Source organism: Glossina fuscipes, unplaced genomic scaffold (assembly GCF_014805625.2).
Source record: "Glossina fuscipes isolate IAEA_lab_2018 unplaced genomic scaffold, Yale_Gfus_2 2, whole genome shotgun sequence".
Classification (NCBI taxonomy): Eukaryota; Metazoa; Arthropoda; class Insecta; order Diptera; family Glossinidae; genus Glossina; species Glossina fuscipes.
Window position 1 is genome coordinate 14,360,207 of NW_023998416.1, and position 22,021 is coordinate 14,382,227.

At 32.2% G+C, this 22,021-nt stretch overlaps 1 protein-coding gene across 1 annotated transcript in view; it reads right to left on the reverse strand.

Annotated features, from left to right (window-relative positions):
- The window catches only part of LOC119632813 (nephrin), a 135,802-nt gene extending 114,447 nt beyond the window's left edge, over positions 1 to 21,355 (reverse strand). Inside the window, exons 1-2 of the mRNA XM_038025927.1 lie at positions 20,389 to 21,355; positions 398 to 1,004 (exon numbers count right to left, since the gene is read on the reverse strand). Of these exons, the coding sequence (XP_037881855.1) occupies positions 398 to 731 (334 nt within the window). The 5' untranslated portion in view covers positions 732 to 1,004; positions 20,389 to 21,355. The remainder of the gene's footprint in view (positions 1 to 397; positions 1,005 to 20,388) is intronic.
- Between the last annotated feature and the right edge of the window lie 666 nt (positions 21,356 to 22,021).

Sequence of the window (22,021 nt, forward strand, 5' to 3'; positions counted from 1 at the left end):
TGCGTAATTAAAAATATAAACAAGTGGTGTCAAGGAAATAAAAAACATAATGTAATATTTCTATTATATGTATATGTGGAGCGCATATATATATAGTTGTATATCTATGCCGTAGATAGTACAACCCGAACATATGCTCAAAATAATACTTATTACCTTTTTTAAATTAAAATTTGCATACAATTTTTGAATGGACTAACAGCAACGGAGTAACACGGAAGGGGATGCTTGATATGAAAATGGGTTTTCTGTAGAATTTAAAAAAAAAAAAAAAACACTTCATATAAAAAAAAAAAAAAAAAAAAAAAAAAAATGTAAATTCTAACATGAACGAGGTACATAAAACTTCATAAAATTGAGCGACTTTATAATATAATCTATATTTCATATTACTTACCGTGTGCATCTTTAGTGGTTAATGAGTTGCCAACACCTACTACGGGGCCGTTACCAACGCTATTCATGCCGTGCAAGGCTACCGTAGACGTTGAAGAGGAGGAATGCAATCGGGCTAATGTTACGTTTCTCGAGCATGACAATAGAAATAATAGAGTCATAAATATACTGGTGGTCGTTGTTAGACTGACTGCAACACGAACGTTAGCTGTTGATGTTGTTCTCGTTCTCGTTTTGGCTCTGCATTTAGTTCTGGTCTTGATTTTGTTTCTTCTTGCTATGGTTAAACTACAGCACGTTGTTGGCATTAAGTGTTGACATTTATAGCACTTCATTTTATTATTCTGCACTCACTCTCTCTCTCTTTCCTTTTAATAATAAATTTAGTCACTATTTCAGTTTGATTTCATACGAGAGTAATTTTATATATATTTATATGTATATAAGAAAAAAAAAAAAAAAAAAAACAATTTATAGAACATTTCTCATGTATTTACTCTTCTCTTCTGTTCCACTTCACGTCTTAATTCAATTATTTTCAACTGGAAGCTTCTTTTCTTCGTTCGAGTTTCTCATTTGTCAGAACAAGAATATAATGAAGAAAACATCTGCAAAGAGTCATAAAAATTCAAACTAATAAGAAAAGCGAAATTCCTTAAAATCATTTAAATGAAAAATTTAATTAAATAGCATTTAATTGCTAATGCCACTGTATTTTTACCATGCCTTATATACAACATTTTGCAAAACGAAACGCAATCATAGGCACATGACTTCTAAAGTGTGCTACTTGTCTTCTTCTTCTTCTTCTTTTTTCTTTCTCTCCTTATGCGACACACACGCACACACTCGATATAATTCCCTCTTCTGCCAGTTTTAATTTAACAGATAATACAAAGTGTTTATTACACATTCAAGACCATGTCAAAATTAAAACAAACAAACACATGCTTACGTACAATCGTTCGTATATATATATATATATATATATATATATAATTCTATACTTTTCAACTGCCATTTCTGTTCTGTCTCTTTTCAAACAACATTAAAATAGAGAAAAAATTTATGCTGTCATGGTATTTTTTTTTTTTTCTTCATTTTCTTTTCGCTTTCACAACACCAGAGTTGAAGGTTCTTATTTAATATCCGGCATTTGCTTTCTCCTTTAAGTGCTTATGTGTTTATAAAAAATACGTACAGACATATGTAATTGTACATATATATATATATATATATGTATGCTATCCTAGAGTGTAGACTGACTAACAATTACGGAAACTTTATATGTTTCCGTTTCATACTCAAAACATATACGTCAAGTGCCAGTGCGTATGCTTATGCTACTCTAAAACGAGAAAAAAAAAAAAAACACACACATATACAAATATGACTTAAGCAAAACAAATATAGTAAATGACTTGTTTAAAGAACACATAAACACATAGAAAATACTTTCACGCATACATAGAACACAGACTTCTGCCTGCCTCATGCAATTCTCAGGCGCAAAGGTGACCTTTACGGTTATAAAGCACATTGTTTCTACTGAAGACAATAAAAAACAAAAAAAAAAACAAAAAAAACATGATAATGGTAATCAACGTAGAAAATGTTGTTAGCACAAGAAAATGAGAGACTTGAATGTCTGCACTGTATTAGTAATGCTTGGAGAATAAAGTTTAGAAGGTGTTTTCACGATAGATTCAACAAAATAAAGTTTTCCTAAAATAAACGAAAGGTCACTGTCTTTCATGCAACTGATCACTAAAAGCTTTTTTTACAGTTAAATATTTGTGCTTTTTTTATGGAAAATAAATGAAATTCTTCCGAGTTAATGCCCGCGCATAATAGTATATCTCCTCTTAATGGAAACGCTGAAATATGTTTGATTAAAAAGAAATAAATTTAGAGCCGAAATTCACGCAACATTGATATCCTTTTTACACATCCGCCAATGCTAGAGTGTAATGACATTTCACCTGCAGCACATACCGAAAACACTACTTAACAATTCTTAGTTGAGATGCCATATAACCGGGTGGATAAGAGTAGCGTCAGGATCAAATCTCATTGCGGCAGAGAAATAACTCTTACTTGCTGGTCATGCACATATCCACTCACTAGTCATATATCATTCTCTCCAAATTGCCATTGACTTGATCGTAACACGGTGACTTGCACTTCCAAGCTTAGCATTATAAGGAACGAAATCTGTTTTTCTTCAGACTTTAGTAATATTAATCCACCTTCAATGCTTCCTCTATTCATATTCTAATCGTACTCTATATTGTGGTTACAAGTTAATATCATTTGACTGATTTTACATCTAAAATTTCTAGGTTACTTCCATCATTTCACAATTTTCCTCTACATGATATTATCCCATGTTTTACTTAGCTGATCCCTTTCGTAGTATGAACTTTCCTCGTTCACGGCTCGAGACGAAAGACGATTAAATACTCCTCGCCTTTCTTATCAGATCAACGTTGCCGTCGAAGTTGACTTCGAATTTGGTTTTGTTGTTTAGTCAGTCAAATGGAAATTTCATTTCCGTTACATCTAACCTCCTTACCCTACTAACCCTACTTTACTTATTATACTTAAGCTAATTTAAACCTATATGTGGGACAAAAGTGACGAACAATTTTGCGCCTCACCACGTATAATATTCCTGATACTACGTTGCGCAATTCAAAGCTCATCTTTTTTCTTATCGTATCTTATATGCTTCAGAATTTCGTAATATATTTAAAAAAGATACATGCACGCGCTGTTGCCTCTAAAATGCAAACATCTTCAACAATGTTGACGTAACCGTAAGTTTTGTATGACAGCTGGATCCATCTCAAATTACCACACACACACTTCGCTTTAGTTAATTGTCGATTCAGAGAAATCTGCGATGAATCGAAATTTTTTTGCTTATACGTTCTAAGATTGTTAGACTTTTTAAATTGCATTGCGGTTTAAAGTCTGATCGTCTGAAAAGTATCCTCGACATCTGCAAGAGATAGTCTTTTTGCTTGTAATTTCGGAAATTTGAAAAAAATTTTACCAACATTTAAAAGACCCATTGCAAACTTAAAGATTCGCTTTCATTTATAGGAATGGCTCGTCTTTATTCTCTGTTGGATAATCTGATATTAACAGTAAGTACATGCGGACAAATGATGGACAGAGTTGCATTTTAAAGTATAGAATATACTAAATATAAAATATACTGAGTATAAAATATACTGAATAGTCATTTAATATATCACACGAATTATCTTAAAAAAACACCGTTGCTTACTCTCGATAATAAAATTCACTTCAAAGTGTGCTACTTTAAGTCTAAAATTTATTTTAAAATAAATTGATGTTATTTTTATTAATAAACATTGTCTTAACAATAGTGTGATGGTCAATTTTCTCGTAATTATAGAGTTTTCAACATGTATACGACCAGCATATACTTGTACAATAGAATGATTGCCCTCCATTAATCTCATAAAGAGTTGTAGCAAAAAAAAAAAAAAAAAATGAGCTCAGTAAAAACATAGAAGAACGTCGTTGTCTTAACAGGCTATTTCCAATTGAATTATTGCATTAAACTGATACATATATATACAACAGAATGGAATTTCGCTCAAGTTTGTACCTTCATGTGCTATAAGCGACAGACACTGAGTATATACCGCAGAAAAAATAAAAACTAATGATAGTATCGGATGATCAAGGCTTAATGCAATACGATTAAAGGCGATTGTTATTATTGAACTCAAGGGCAAACACAACTGCTCAGACCAGACACATGGTTAGATAAAGAATAAAAAAAAAAAAAAAAAAAAAAAAGAACGTATAAAATGAAGAATTTCGCAAAGCCGAAAACAAGAACACCGCCAACACTTCTTCTATGCATACATACAGAGTTTGCTTCACTAAAGCATGTTTTTGTTCAATAATCGCTTCAATAACCACAAAAACCAAAAAGACAAACTACGTTATAAAGCTGGCATGGGCTCGGTAGAGATAGGGAAGCAAAGTTAAAAAATGTTTTATACAGTAACTGTTTGGTTTGCCTTTTTTGTTATTAAAAGAAGTGAAGGACTAAACGATTGAGTTTATATAAGAAAACACAGTTTATATAAAAAAGAGATACAAATGCCCACAAGGAGGATAAAGGGATTAATAAACTAAAATGTATTTGAAACAGGGTTGAATCTTGCCAGCCTTAATTGCTGCTTTTGTGGTTTTTAAAAATGAAGTAAAATTTCCAATATTACACAATAAAAGGTAATTTGAAATATTTTATATGGATACGGAAAACTACTTCTCTTTATTTATTCAATTAAATTTTTTTTGAAATTTTTTTTCATTTTCTTACAATTTATGCAGCACTCTTCAAAGAGTTTGTTAGGTTTGTTTGAGAATCGTCTTCGAAAAATCTGATTCTGATCTAATTCCTTATAGAAAGAAGGACAGAATAATTTTAGCACAAGTTTCGCTCTTCACATTATATAAGTTTTACAAATACTACCAATGAGGTAGAGGACGACAATCGTCAATTACTTTAATCCGATACTTAGTAAGTATTATGGTGGATGCTAAGAGTAGGATTTCATAGGTGGTTAGCTAAAAGATAAGAACTATCATGAAATCGACAAGGTTGTCGCACTGACGATGAATTTGATGGAAAGGAGAGTCAGCCTGATAGGACGATTGACATTTCCGTTTGTTCTACTCACGCCGTCAGCCAGAGACAAAATTCGTACAGATCACCGTCAATGTAAGTTTTGTGGAGCCATCCGATGTTAGGGGCGCTAACAATTTTACAAGTAAAAGGACAGGTGCAGGCGTTTGAAACACAACCCCACAGTTTAGGTTTAACATATTTGAAGAATATTCCTTTTATAATGGTAGTAGAGGGAGGTTTATTAATATCATATTAGCAACTCCTGCCAAACATTCGTAGGTATCGATTAAAAATTCTAGACCGGTTAGGTTATAACACTAAGCTTCGTATCGCGATAGCATAAAGCCATGCGATTGTAATAATCTTTATGTGAACTGATAATCTTTATATGGTTTAGGATGTCATAATATAATTTTTAAGTATTAAATTGGCCAGGAAGAGGATTTACAGAAGATTTATTAATAATACACAATACACATATATTTTATAGCGGAGACCAAACAAAGACTTGGTATTTTGATTTCTCATATCGCAATCACTAGGATAACAAGAAGTAAGATAAACTTAGGCAAAGAACGATTGGACAAAACCGACGAGCGACTTTATCAACTCTAAATTTATTGCTTAATTTATTTATTTAAGTTTGCGAAAACTTACTTTCTTTCCGATTATTATCATAAACTTTGAAGACCACATCCATTGGACTTACATAAAACCCCTTATATAACTGGAAAACCATTTCTTATATTTAAAAAAAATTTGTAACAAAATTTGTAGAAGGTATTCAAAGGATGAGATCTCAAATGTAAGAAGAAACAAGTATTGGTCAACAATCAACCAACTTCTATGGTCAAATGATAACGAAGAACAAAAGAAAATTGAATAAATTAAAGAAACTAAAATACAAAATGAAAAACAATATATACATACGTAGATATACCTACGACGGTGCGTATTTGACTGCAATGTTAGGACAAGCAAGAAACATTCTTCCACATCAGTAGATCGAGCTCATGTAAATGAAATCAAAACTAGAAAACCATAAGCCAACTTTTAAAGCTGAGATGTTCTTTTGGTAGACCTATTAGAAATCCTCCTCCTTTGCTTCTAATATCATATGCAAGAATTGAATATAAGCATCAAACCTTTAAAGATGTGCTTCTTATTTTATTTTATATTTCTACAAACTCATAAAAACAATGGTAAAAGCAAGCGTTGCATGTGTAGATATTTATTTGAAAGTTGTGCGGGTATCAGGAGTAGAGTTCATATGGCCCTCTCTCTCTCTCTCTCTCTGTCGCTCGTATCAACCTCAATCATATACAGTCTCTCCCCTAAAATGGGATATTAAAGAAAGGAGTATATTGCACACATAAGACAACGCCTTATTTTTATTTTCGTATAATATCATGCTCATCAGTATTACTAAACGATTCAGTCAAGTAAAAGAAGTGAAAGGAACAGCAGTATAAATAAATAAAACAAAGCCATATTCTATTTCTTCTTTTTTTTACTTAAAAGTGAGTGTATTATTTATTAGGAGTGTGCATCGGTTTTTACCGAGTTTCAGGAGACAACGTAGCAGCTAATAGAATATATTCATGCATAAATCTGTGACTTCTTCGGATGAAAGTATACTCCTTAGATTTTAGGCAAACGCAATTGTACATAGTATACTTTTTGATAACTTCAAATATATTGAGATCTTTATGGCAGAAAAAAAAACGTGACAGATTCGGTTTTCCTCTCGAATCACAAGAAAATCAAAAAAAAGCTTTCGCAGAGGAAGCCAGAACAGCAATGATAAGAAGAATGGTGCACATAGAGGTTGACATTCCCGTTTAGTGCAGTAGAGCCTGTGACCATATCGAAGCAAATTGGTTCTGCTGTGGATACATTATCAAGAACGATGCGCCTAGAGATTCATCTGCTGCCAGAAAAATCGAAAATGTAATGCCCAACCATACACAATATTTTGAACAAAATATCTTCTCCATTTATTTCTTTTAATAAATTTTCAGATTAAGGAAAAATAAAAAAAAAAAACTTATTCAGACACCTAATACTCACAACGTTCACCCATTCATTCATCTTTCAACTAAGTTCAAATTTTGTATATATTTTTTTACGAATTCTCCATCCTTATGTGCGTGCAGCCTTATAATAGCTACACAATTCATGCTGCATCATAGCAAATTATAAGAAAAGAGCTCAGTCATTCCAACATAGAATTTACCTACCTTCAATACACTTGTGCATTGATATGTTCAAGAATTGAATAATATAAAACCAAATATTTTCGTATTTTTTAAAAACATGACAAACGTCCTGCCTGCCCCGCAGCAGTCTGAAGTCATTCAAAATAGAAAAAAGAAACGTTGTCTCTTACTTATCACAAAACGTATTATGTTCGATTTAATTAAAAATCCGTTTTTGTTTTTTTGTTCGTAAAGGCTTGAATCTTGAATACGTTCGAGTTATTGGCATAAGAACGAGAATTGAAAATGACAAAGAGAGAGAGAGAAAAGTTTTGTAGTAGACTTTGCCGGTTTTATTTGACTATCCCGTTGCAGATCTATTTCTCTAAAAAGCAAAGAATAAAATATATTTTAGCAAATAATATATTAATAGAACCCAAAATGGTTGGGCACAACAGTGATTCAAATTTACTTCTCATATGAGACCTCGTGAGCTTGCAAACAGAAGTAGCGGAGCCAAATTATTCTGCAACTCAAAATCCAGTTAGACTGGCGAACTAAACTCACTAAATACAAGTACAGAGCGACTACAACCAAAGTGATATTGTCATCATCCGATTAAGTTGAAGGATTGATTCCTATTCTTATCGATCAGAACGTCGACGTGAAATTTCAGGTTAATTATTAACCGTCTCAATGTAAAATGGCCTAAGCTCGAGCTACTTAGGGAATCTTTTGTACATATCCTCTTCAAAGTTGGTTTTAAAATCTATTTAGAAACGTAGATCTAGTGATTACTTACTTGACCTGATAAAAAGCTTCATAATGCTTCTTAAATGAACGAAAATCGTTACCCATCACTACTTTATCAACAGCAACTGATGCAATGAAGTCGAATGTCATGAAAGCCTTTATAAGATAATTTTTCCGCGTGACAATTTTCCACCTTATGAGAAACGCTAAACTGGGATGTTGTACCCCTTCTGCTGTATTTACCAGGCGTTGCTTTTAGCAGACGCTAGTCGATGAATACATCCTTGAAGTACCAATTATTGTGAACAAATTTGGCAGGTTGGCACAAAATTTTACGTAAAAGTTTAGAAAGAAATTATTTATACTAATAGTGAACAGAACAAATAATTCAATGCTGTAGTGCTCATGAAGTCATAAAAAGTAATTTACTCATTTCGTCATTCCCACTGAGTAAAGCATACGTCGCTAAAACATAGCTTCTAAAGCAGTTACTATGCAGCTTCTATTTTTGTCTCAATTTCCACAGAATAAAACTGTACTTCTCTCCTAAAATTTTTCCCACACATAAGGTTCAATCTTAGTTGTTTCACGAAAGCTCGTCTAACTTAAATTATTTGTTGAGTTAAGCCAAATAGAACCTTGACTGCAGCAGATGAAAATTCTATCGGTTGTCACTTTTCACTGCACTACTGCAATTTCCTTATAATTTATTGATTGTTTTTCGTTTCAAACTTTTCACAACTGAGCGAGTTTTATGTCTTTTAAAGTCATCTGATTAAGCTTTAATGTTGAAAAGTTACTTGCTTTCTATTGAATTATCGCCTCGCTTATTAAGTGCTAGCGTAACACTGCGGTTGGATTCTCTGCGGCATACACTACAGCTGAAAACCTTTCTACGCATTCATCTTTGCAAGTCCTTCACTTCCTCAGCCTTTATAATGTGGCAGCGACAAGTAAAGCATTACAAATCCTTGTTTGCTTTCATTACATTATTAAAGTTTTAGGGAATTTTGTTATCTGCTTAGTTAGTTATTTTCCATGCCGGATATGTGATTTTAGCAACAGTATACGTACGTAAGAATTTTGCACCTTTAGAGCCGGCCTTGAGATATTTCGTTTGCTGTCAGTTTTTCTTGAACGGGTGCTACCCAATTTATGGAAATTTAACATGTTGTTTGACTTTATTCATTTTTCAAATCTATCGAACAAAGTTTTCTTTTTATCTAAAATTTTGTATTCATATCTTTCAAACGGTACTTTCTTCCTTCCGTCAAATAATTGCCAGAGAATTTTTTCCTAACCCGGGAACGTGTAGGAATTTTTCGCTTGACTGCTTTCTTATCTTCAGATAATAATGACTTTATCAACACCTTTTTAAACTTTACTACCTGCACTGCGAGTACAGCTACTGATCATCGTATGCCTTTTTCTCTAAATAAGCGCAAGTATTCTTATCGGATTTTACACCTGCACTACCTGTTGTGGCACACGGGTACGGTAGGTTCGTGCAGAAGTTTTCAAAAGCCAGAAAGTATTGAGAGATGGACCCAGCCTCTATTAAGCCAATCGATTCAGAAAATGAGTAAGTAAGATTGTTTGTCTATCTACTCCTCTGCCTGTTTTGAGTGAAATTGTTTGTGTATCTATCCCTCTACCTGCCTTGCTTTCAACTTACAGGCCTCAATTTTTGGGATATTTTGACGAAATTAGGTGCGATAACGTGTTTTGATCCAAGGCTAAACACCGTTGATAACGGTTCGGATAGGATCACTTTTTCGACCACTTCCCATATAATGCTTTTCGAAATAATGTAGCGTTTTTGATGGGGGCCTGCGGTGCATCATACTCCGGTTTTACTTGTTTTTACATACAGAAAACTTAACGTTTACTTATAGAGTCTGATAGGATTTCTTGCGGTGACGAATAAAAATTGAGTCATCATGTGGCTGATATTTAACACCTTGCAGTAATTTATTTTTTTGCCATAGTTATATCTTCACCTCGGGGTTTTCACGCTCACAATCAGATGGAACCCTATGATGATCGTAGGATATTTTATTGGAAAAACGGAAAGTATCTATTTCTCTAATACCCTGAAATTCACAACATTTAGCTTCTGTGCTGGACATGCTTAGAAGCCGAAAAAAATTTTCCCAAGAAATCAATTCCTTCTTTCTTTGGCAGCACAGACAGCGAGATCTGCATATACGTACAAACTACAACCTTACATCTCAGTTTACATCAGCAAATCACGTACCTTTAATCTTAGATTAAAGTTTTCTTAACTTGGATTGAAAAGATGAAAAACGAGACTTCATCTGAACCAATTATTATCTGGTCCTATTAGTTTCTCAATACTGTGTTTGATTGTTTAAACAAAACTTTATATGTGAATGCACAGAGTCGACTGCTTTTTAAAAAATGTTCTTTATCATGTACACATAAACAACCACTATCGGCCGATATTTCCGCATATAGAACACGTTCACCTGAAGGTAAGTAAAATCGAAAGTCATATTGACATATTGAAGTCTCATTGACCTGTAAAAGTAAATACACTTACAAAAAAAAAAAAAAAAAAAAAAAAAATTAATTTTCATGGAGTCTGCAGACATGCATGTCTTCTCTTACATATGTGTACGTTTTTATGTGTGTATATCATTTCTTATAGGACTGGAATTGTAGTTTGCGTGCACTGCAAAAGTAAAATTCTTTCAAAATAATGCGACAAGAAAATGAATTTTGTTTTTGTGTATTTATATATAAACAGTATGTTCACCGATGTGCACAGGCGTATGTGGAAGAACAACTTGTACATGTGTATAAATATGTCAAAGCAAAAGAAGAAAAAAAAAAGAAGAAAGAAAAGTTGTTTTTAAACCTATGGGACATGTTGCTAAAAGTGTTTACAAGCATTTTTATTTAGTTAGTAGTTACTCGGTCTCTGACTAAAGAACATCATACAGTGGGTTTCACACATATATTCCCATGTATGTGTTTCGTATATATCTATTCTAATATATATATATGAAGATGTGTAAGTGCGTTAGAAAAGCAAACGACTACTGACTTAAATTGTTATGTTGTTATGATGGGTCATTTATATTTATTGACTTTTTCTGTAGGATTCAATTTTCAAAAGTTTCTCTCCTCTTACTCTTAGATGTGTTTGAAAAATTTTCAAATTGTTTTTGCTGCAGATAAATACACATTGCGGTATAAATTAAATATAACATACGTGTATAGCTTAAAAAAATATAAACTTTTAATTATAAATTTTATTTAAAAACTTTTTATTTATTTGAGTAAAAACTTTATGCTCTTGATTCTTTTTCTCCATGCTGTTATGTATATATATATATATATATATATATATATATATATTGTTTTTGTTATTTTATTTAATTGTAAATCAACACAACTGAACACTTTTGATTTTTTTTTGCCAATCCCTGTTCCTGAGCGATTACTATATACTATACTTAACATTAGCTTTAATCTATAAGCATGTTTGAGTGTGCCATTGACAGGCTTTTGCTGACCAATGTCACGAAGTTACGTCGGCATATAAAACTTTAACATATTTCACTAATACATGGAGACAGCATTAAACTTACATATCTAACCGCTTATATGTATTATATACATATATATATATATATATGTATAATCCTATACTCAGGAACACAAACATCCTTACGTCAACAAACACTGGTACGCGGTGCACTCATGCAACAATATGCATTTTTAATAATCCTTTATATGACATTTTCACATATTAAAATATCAGCAACAATAACAAAACATTCACACCATGAATGAGAAATACGCTCGCTTACGTATACGCATACAAAGACATACCATAGCGTAGCATATATGCATGCTTAAAAGCCTCAGACCACAATATGTCAAATAACAGCGTAAAATGACCGCAAACCACTTTGTAAAGCAGTTTAAATGAAGCAATATAATCATTGCTCGACATAAGAGATTTTTTGTTACGTTTTCAGAGATTACACAGAACTATCTGTACGTGCTTGTTGTGTATGAGTGTGTGTATATTCTTGTATGCACTGTGCGTATGCGGAAATTTTATTTGCATAGACTTTTTGTTATATTTACATGTGTGTGCGTGTGTATGTGTGTATATGCATACGTCAATCTACTGTTTAATTTTTAAACCGGATTTAGGGATTAAATATTTACTTTTTGCTCTATTCAGTTACAAAGAATTGATTTTTATAAATAATGAACCAAATCCAGCCCGAATAGCCTAAATTACAAAAGAAAAAAAAAAAAGAAACTCTACCAACCAAAATAATATTACGTAAATGCTCCAACTGAAAGCGTGATTAGAGACGAAATTTTGCAAAAAAAAAAAAAGAAAAATTCGTAAATAAACCAAGCTAATGGGGTTTGAGAACAACTACAAATTGTGTAAACGGTTCCGAGAAAAGCTTGTACGCGAGAGCTTAATATGCACTTACTATCAATTTCAAATACATGAAGTTACCGAGTAATTATTGTTCTCGCCACAAAATTAGCTGCATTCTGATCAAGAACCTCAAAAAAAAAACTCAATCAAATCGGGGGAAAACTTATAAGGTTGTGAGCTTTCAAGGGTGGATATAATAAGAAGAACACAGGTTAGAACTGAAATATTTTATTCCGTTTAGATTTCTATCTTAAACTGAGACATACCATGTCTCTCAACCAAAGCCACCTTCTTTTATTTCTCTAGCCTTTACTATCTAACAGCAGTATGCAGTCATAATGCCAACATGTAACGAAACGTACAATCAATTTTTCTAACAACGAAAATTTCATGCTTTGTGATAATACGATCAAAATCACTCACGGTATTTATACTATACGTGTAAGTCGCCGCAGCCTAGCGGATTTTCTGCCGAATGGCCAGGTGTTATGCCTTGACCAACAAAGCACTCGTTATAGCTATGATCAAAGTAAAATCTACCGCACTGAGACTTGTACCCGGTAACACGGTCTGAGTAGTCACAGCTAATCAAACGTGCGAATACAAAGAGAGCTTCACCGACACCATTTTTTCTTCGTCCCAATGATGTGAAAAGAAAAGTCTCTCTTGGATCATATTCTAGGTGTAAATATTTACGGCTAGATCAGCACCCCGAATCAAATATTTTTCACCATTTTCATACAGTAAACTGGTACTTTCTTTGCATAATTTCCGAGTTCAAATGTATACAACATATAATAAATGTCTAGCTTCTTGATTCTTGAAATTCCGGCTTCATAGGCACATAGCTGGTTCTACCAAAAAACATTGATCCCTTCTGCAGCTAATTTTTTCATCACGTTTTTAAATTAAGCTAAAATAAAAAGCACGCTTGTGTCTCGGATCTCTTCAAGTATGAGTTAACTTAAGATTATAAGGGAGAGTTGAAGGTATTTTGTTCTAGAAGGTGTAATATTTTTCTTTGTGCTGAATTAATAAACCTGGCGATGATCATGCCTTAGGTGTAGAAATAAGTTTCCTATCATTTTCTAACTGGAGATGTGTGTATCATATTCCATAGTATATTTCCATTTAAATTGATTGAGTTTAGATCACCCACGTGAAGTTTCTCGTTCGAGTCTATCGGCACATGAACTGATTTAGACATTCCGGACAGCGCCGGATAAGTGTTTTATTAACGTGAAACACATTTTTTTTTTAAATCCAAGTTTACTATATGCCAGTTAATTGCACAGAGGCCTTGGAAACAGGACCTCAACAACAATTCGTTTCATTCCGACATGTTTCCACTTAACTTTGGCAGATGTACATGACCAATGAAAAAAATTACTTATAACTAACCTAATACTAAACAAAGCGCCAATGAATGCAATTGGACCTTCGCGCGATCGGGCGACATTGCAGCGAACACTTGCTGAAAAGTTTAATATCTATCTACGTAAATTAAAATCATTTTCAAAAACATTAATTTTTACTGGCATTTAAACTTCTAGTGACTTTGAACAATGATTTTAACAAAGGAACAATTTGTCACTTCATTAAAAATCTCTCAAATTTATATTAAAAATTTAAATATGAAATTGTCATGTCACTCTGTAATAAATCGTTTGCACAATGAATTCTTACTTGCCAATTGCAAAAGAACTACTTCCTCATGAAAACTAAGACTTGTGTGTCAGGAGCAAACATTTAGTCGCAAGCAAATCGGAGCAACATTTCTTGGTTAACTACGAACCCTAAACACCCGTAAGCCCACAGCTCGCTGACAAATATAGTCGATAAGTCAATTTGATTGAAGGAGTCGTAACACTGCCTTATAATGCACATTTGCCGAAAGTTGTATACTACGGGCAAACTTTGAAACTCTATAGATTAAACGTCTCGGCGGGTTCATTTCTAATATCGAACTAGAGAAAAGTTAAGAAATTTGCGAAAGAAGGAATAAAAAAAATCGAATCAATTTTCGAACCAAAAAATTGGCGAAATGCTCGCCTACAATTATGAAAACTTTATAACGATTAGATAAACGCACAATACCAACATTCTATCATTGTGTATCCTTTTTCCTTGCTTTTTCCTTTAACGCAATCCTTCCTATTGTTTCTATTGTGTTGCATTTAGTTCAATATTCAATCACTATTTAAAACCATCCTTTACTTGACAAGTTACACAATACATTCATTTTTCATTCTAACACATTTTCTCTTTCATTTTTATTCTTTGCTGTTTTTTTTTGTTTTTTTTTTTTTGTCTGCGGTTTTTTCCAGTATGCGCCGCTACATTTTTCTCTCTGCTTCATTTTATTTTTCTTTTTTCTTTGCTTTTTTGCCTTTTTCAATAAAATCAAGCAAACATTTGAAAAACGTAATGTAATTTACTCCTCGGGCTCTATTTCCGCCTCTCTTACAGTTTGCCTGTTGCATATTAAATTAACGCTTTTAGTTGTTGTTCATGCACTAAGTACTATGGAAATAGAGATACAAGTACCGATACGTATTTTATATGCACAGACAGACAAACAATATTAGTGGTTTTACGGGTTTTGATTATTTTCTCGCTCTCTCTACACATTTTCGTCTTTTTTTTTTTTTTTCTTTTTTCCGCGATTTTTTTTTTTTCTCATTGTGCAAATGTGCATGTATTATGTTATGTACATTGTGAACTCCTGAATTCAATATAATCTATCAAAATATTCAAATCAAATTCTTATCTATAGACAAATATTACATACATAGACTTTTGCAAGTACTTGCTCTTTTTTTTCTTGTAAATAAACATTTAATAATAATCTATCTATAAATTTAAAACTATTGTTAATCATTAGCGTATACAAAATGTATCTTTTTTGTATGCGGCAATCTGAGCAATATTTTACTAAAAACCGGTTTATGATTCCCGGCATCGAGTAAACTGAACATGAGTTTGTATGGAATGCGTGTGTGGAATGTATATTGAGTTTGTTACTCGGGAGCAATTTTAGGATCGACGGTGGGAAAAATGCATATTTTGTCGACAGCTGTGAACGCTCTACCCATTACAGCTATTTGACAATGCTCGGCTAACACGTTTACTCGATATCGAGAAACATAAGCCGGCGCTTTTCTTGTTCTATGACCAATCACTCAGCGTGGGTCCCCCATACTTGTAACACGTTGGGGATAAAAGGAAGGGTAGTGACTTCATACTAACGTGTTAATACTCAATCGGTAAGTATTATACATTAACCGGCTAAATGCCCTACTTTCAGCTACGACAAAGTATGATCGCAGGCCGCACTTAGATTTGAACCCGCTAACGCTGACTTGGTAATTAAAATTCTTATTTATTCGACTATGCGGCAGATTAGTTAATCGTAGTTAGTAAATGAAACTTACTGAGTAAAGAAATGTTAACGAGGTAAAGTACACCTCGTTATCTGTGCCATAAGCTATGCTTAGGTTAGTTATAACAATATGTATATAAAATCTATTTTCGACTCTATTTCGACTTTTGCTTTAGTTTTTGTGTGCATTTTCACTATTCACACCACTCAATTTAAAACCCTAGTTAGTACACTTTTCTATTTCCATTTTCGAGGCTGTGAAAATGCCAACATTACACCGCGAACGTCTCTAAACGGGTTCGAATTTTGCAGTGGTTTTGTTAACAAACAGGACGATTTTTATATATGTGTGTATTACAAATGAAGTGAAGAAATTAGTATTCGTCATCCTTCGATAGCTATTAAAACTTTGAATATTTGTAACTTTATTAGGCACAAAACTTTGCTGGCAATGAAAAAGTCACACTCCTCGGTTTCTCATTTTCTTGGACCCGCAAAATAGGAGTTTAAAAAAACACTGCGGCTTAAGAGAAAAGAGTAGGATCGACTTCTAAAACTCACATCGTATGATTATATTGATCAGAAGCAAGTTAAATTTTTTCCTTTTACTAAAGGAATACAATTCTAGCTAAGCAGGCAAGCATTAAACAAACCTTGCTTCCATTGCCAATAAATTTTTCTTTTTAAAGATATTTTCCGCATATCATTTACGAAATTTTCCACTTAACGCACAAAGCTGCGTAAGCATAATAAAAATATATTTCAAAATTATTGTAAAACTCAAAACATTGCTGAAGCGTCTCTCTATTTAATATTCCATGTTGTTGTTGTTGTTGTTGTTACTTTCATCATTTCAATGATAATTGCTGTGTACGCATATAAACATTTCATACATGCGTTCACTGCTCTATTGTATATATGATGCATACGCCTATATATACATATATGAATACACATGCAAGTACTTGCCTGCTCGCCTTTTATGTAAAAAAATTTCTCTCTGCAAACTACAAATTATCCCCTCACTGTAGTGAGTTTTCGTTCCGTTTCATTTTCATTTTTCATTTTCTTTCGTTTTTTTTTTTTTTTGCGATATTAAATGTCAACACAAACACCAAAGTTTCAACCAAGCAGCCCTTATGTGTGCGCTTTCTCTTTACATATATACATGCATTACATTTAAGTACAATTACAATGTCATAATACAAGCATACAAAAGCGCTCATACACACACACACTCATACATCCATACAGGACCAAATGTACGTGCTAATAAAACCTGTTATTATATTTTTCACAAGCATGTAAGAGAACGAGTGCATAGAAAGTTTTTTTTTTTGCGCTGATAGTAAACAACTTCTATGAGGACAAACGTAATTACATAAAACAGAAGTCACAATATAATGCAACGTTGCATTTTTCTCCTTTCCTTTTTTCCTTTTTTCTTTTTGCTTTTTTATTTTATTTTTTCTTTTTGTCTTGGCTTGTTCTTACTTGTAAGTTTGCTACAAATTATGATTATTTTCAATGTTTATAATCATTATTTAAGTAATTAACGGTTATGAACTACCATTGCCCATATAGCGACTCCTTCTCCTAAATATCCCGTTCATGAAAACAAATGCTTTTCTTTTATGGAGCACAAGCCTAAAATGCAATCTAAGTTTTCTAAAACTTTATTTTTTTTTTTTTTCAAGTTTCTCTCAATTATGCGAACTTTAAGGAGTTTGTTAAATATTTTGTGAAATAAAAATTTATTAAATAACTTTCAAACTAAGAAATTTTTATTTATTTATTTTAAAGAAAAACTGGGAAACCATATTAAATTATACTTTTTTAAAAATTAAGTTAAATAAAATTATGCTTTTTCCTTAACTTTTTTATTAAAACTTAGCTCGCAGATTACACAAAGGCAACGTCTTCCTGATTAGCGTGGAATGCAGAAACTTTCTAATTAGGTTGCCTTGGGAAAGAATGGAAATTCAACTCTTTTCGATCCAAGATGATGGTTATGTTAAATATCTTCCTCATATGTACAAATAAATTCACATATATTTGTATAAAATATTATACATATACACATATATATTATAAATAGATTTTTTTAAATATTTTGTGTGTGTGTGTGTGTGTTTGTTGTTATATGTATATATACATATATATATATATGTATATATATATAGCTCAAGATGCATGTGAAATCACCACAGTGGGCAACGGTCCACCATTAAATACCCTACACCCCTTCCCATAATGCAGTTATTCATATAATAACTTCTCAAAATAAGGTATTGTCGAAAAAGTGATGCCATCTGAAACATTTTCAATAGCGTTCGACCTTGGGACAAAATATCGCAGTATACCAAATTTCATTGCAATATCTCAAAAATTACTACCTGTAGAATGAACACAACAAACCAAGACAGACAGACGGACAGTCAGACGGGCAAGCTTAAATCGATAGAGCAAGTGATTGCCAAGCAATCGGTTTAATAAAACGTGGGTCCATCTCACGTCCTTCTGGGTGTTATTATACTCGTGTACCACGAGTAGTGCACGAAATAATTATGAAAATATTCTAAACTTTGTATTAAATTTCACCGGACCTCTCTCTCTCTCTCTCTCTCTTAACTCCTAGCTTAAAACCATGAAACAGAATAACCTGCCAACTTATGTCTGTCTTTCAAGTGCTGTAACCTCTTTCCTATATTTACGTTTAATCTTACTCCTAAGTATGTAAACTTTTTACATATCTCTCTTTAAGTGCTTGTGAAACTTTATGATTAGTGAAGAACAGGATCAGGTGACGCAAAATAAAAGACTACTAAGTTATTTAGTTTCTATATATTCGGTGCTTACTTTTCATCTAAAAAAATCGGGCCATCCAGAAAAACTTTATCATAATGCCGGACTTTTTTCAGCGGGTCTTAAAACCTTAAGTTATGTAAATTTACATTAAGCGAAAGATAAATGTAACTAACTAACACTCCACGTATTTTATTACATTCGAATTACAGAAGTCAGGGTATGCCCATCAAAGGTTTTAGATTTTATTGAAAACGAATACGTCCGTCCGTTCAAATTGACAACGGGCAAAATTACAAAAATTTGCTTTTAAGTTCAAGTCTTGAAGCGATGAAATATTGAGTAAGAAGTAGAAAAAAAATTCGTTCTAATAACCTAAGCTGTACCTAACCTGGTGGTAAAAAATTCAACAAAGTAACCTTCACAACTCCAATTCAAAAAGAATTGCGATTGGAAACTTGAAATCAAAAGTGACAATTTCAAGAATTTAATTAATATAAACTAAAGTCGAACTTATTATCTAACTAACTAAATATTAGCAGGATCCTGCAAAAATTCCATATAAAATTATATACAATTAAAAGCCTGGTCGGACCATTCTAAGTACAGGCTTGTCAAATCTTTTTTTCCACCTCTACAGTCTGATGAATGCATTCATCGAGAAAATTATTCAAAGAGTTTGCTTTAATTTCCATCGAAGCAATCAATTCTATAATAGAATAAGAAACAATAACAGGTATGGTATTAGATTTCCATTTTTTATTAAAAAAAAACAAGATTGCAAAAAGAAAAAAAATGTTTTTTTTTTTTTTTTTTTTTTTTTTTTTTTTTTTTTTTTTTTTTTTTAGACACGATTGTATGTATAAAATTTGCTTCTGCAATAATTGAAGGTTATGCAACTGTTGTTAATAATAACATGGAAAACAATTATTGATTTATTCTTTGAATATTTAATGAAATAAATTATTCAAAAGATAATTTTCAAAGTACACATATATAGATAGAAATAAATTGCTGTATAATTAATAATCAATCGATATAAACGAATATAAATATAAATAGAAATGCAAGTGCAGTGAAAGAGATTTATGCTAAATTATCAAATGCATAACAAACGTCACAATTTATGGTATTCGTCATTGAGTTCTTTTCATAAATGGTTTAAGAAGTCTCAAAACCAAGGCAATCAATTAGATTAGAAAGATAGAAGCTCTTAGAAGGTTATCACATATGTGAAGAACGTTATGAAAGGATGGTATACAGGGGCGTTTATCCCTATTATGTCTATTCAAGCGCAACAACTGTGCGATGAACATCATATTTAAAAGGATTGACGAACTTGCAAATATTTAAGATAAGCTATGGTACGCTTTTTATTCTAAAGTCGTACATGATTGACCCAAAACATCTTGAGCTTTTTGAGCTATTTTGGAACATCTGTGAACAAAATTTCGGCTGTAGGTTGAAACTTTCCATATTCCAAGAAGGCAAATGGTATTCTTCAAATTCACTCGAAAGATCAAGCTTTAGCTTACCGCTACTAGTCTTAACTAATCGTCCAAAACAAAGGCAGTTCAATAATACCTTCTTCAAGCTAAGAACTGATAGGCAAGCGATATTACTCAACACAAAATTAATTCATTTAAATATTTTTTTGATACCAATAAATAAGATACAAAAAAACGTATACAAAATATATCCACCCTGGGGAAAAAAAAATGCTTTTTACTATTAAACTTACCTGTAATTCAGTTGAAGAAAGTTGTAAATCCTTCAATTTCTTTGAGTCGATTACTTTACTCTCTTGCTTGATTTATGAAGTAGTTTTATTAGGCTTTGAATGATTTCTAAGGTATTAAATCCCTCTTTTTCTTTTTCCGATTCCCCAAGCCAGCCGCATGCATCATAAGTGCGAATAAAGATATGAATGCATGTATGTGTGTGCAAAGTACTTTTCAAACGTATATACGTAAAAGTTTACTTTTATTCCCTTATATTTCTCTAAAGATGTGTCGTAAAAGTTTTAAATGATTTCAAACTTTCTTTACAGTTTTGGTTTGTGCAAAAAAAGAAAAAAAAAAAAATGAATGATGAAGACTAACTTAAATTGCTTTTAAACATTGCTTTGTACGTTAGAATATATGTTAATTCGTTTTGTTTCTTTCATTTTATTTTCTCTCACTTTTAATTTTAATATACATTTTTATTGTGTTCTTGTTTTTTTTTTTTTTACTATAAGTTTTATGATTATATTTTGTAAAAACATTCACTTCTTTTTATAGTTAACACGTAACTTAAAGTGTAGAAATTGTAGATAGGAAGTCCGGCAAATGTGAAACACGATACATCAACAAAGTCCTATGTGTGTGCGCGTGCATAAAACAGAAAACAACAGCAATCGTGAATCGTTAGTTAATACTTAAAAATCGCAAACAAGAACGTAACGAGTATTTACGAATTTCCTTACTTTAGCACATTGCACACTTGCAACGATTTATCCAAAAATGACAACAATAGCAAACATTTAACTTTAATAAAACGAACAAAATTGTTATTAACAAATAAATATTTTTTATTTGATTTTTAAAGTAAGAGTTAGTTATTTTGTAAACACTTTACTAAAGATTAAAGTGAAACACGCATTGTAAATTTTTTATTGATTATTTTATTATATTTCTTCCAATTATCACTATTGAATTATTTTATTTGCTTCTTTTTTTTTTTTTTTTTTGTTTTTTATTTAGCACACATTAACAGAGAAAAGCACTTATTTGTAAAACATGGCAACACTGCTGCGCACGCAAACGATATCCGCCATTATTTTAATACATAACACTCCGGACACTCTGGCGGATGAGCTGAAACTGATTTTTAGGGTAAAAGTATTGTTTGTCACAAAGGACATTCGTGTATGTTTAGTGCATGATTCAATGCATACGCACACAAACACGAGCAATAGGAAATTGTACTCTATTGCTGGTGTTTGATTTTCAACACAACTCTCCAAATTGCACACGTTTTTTGTATGTAAGGGCATACAAAGAAAAAAAGACACGATAAACAAGAGGCAGAGCAGCAAGCAATCCATAGAACAAATTCAAAATACAATTCGTGCGTAAAAACGTTCGGTTTATTTCGTAAGATTTCTCTTCTCACATAAACGAAGTAAATATAAAACATTCTGTGTTTCGTTGCTCTCCCGTCTTGCTCTCTTGCATCCTTCCCTTTTTTTGTATTTTATTCATCTACTAAGAGTAATAAATTTTATAGTATTTCATTGACTCAACACTGCATGCTTTCTCTATCTTTCTCGCTCTATTCACAATTGTTAATGTCAACATTCACGGCACTGTGTTCTCAATCCTATATTTTCT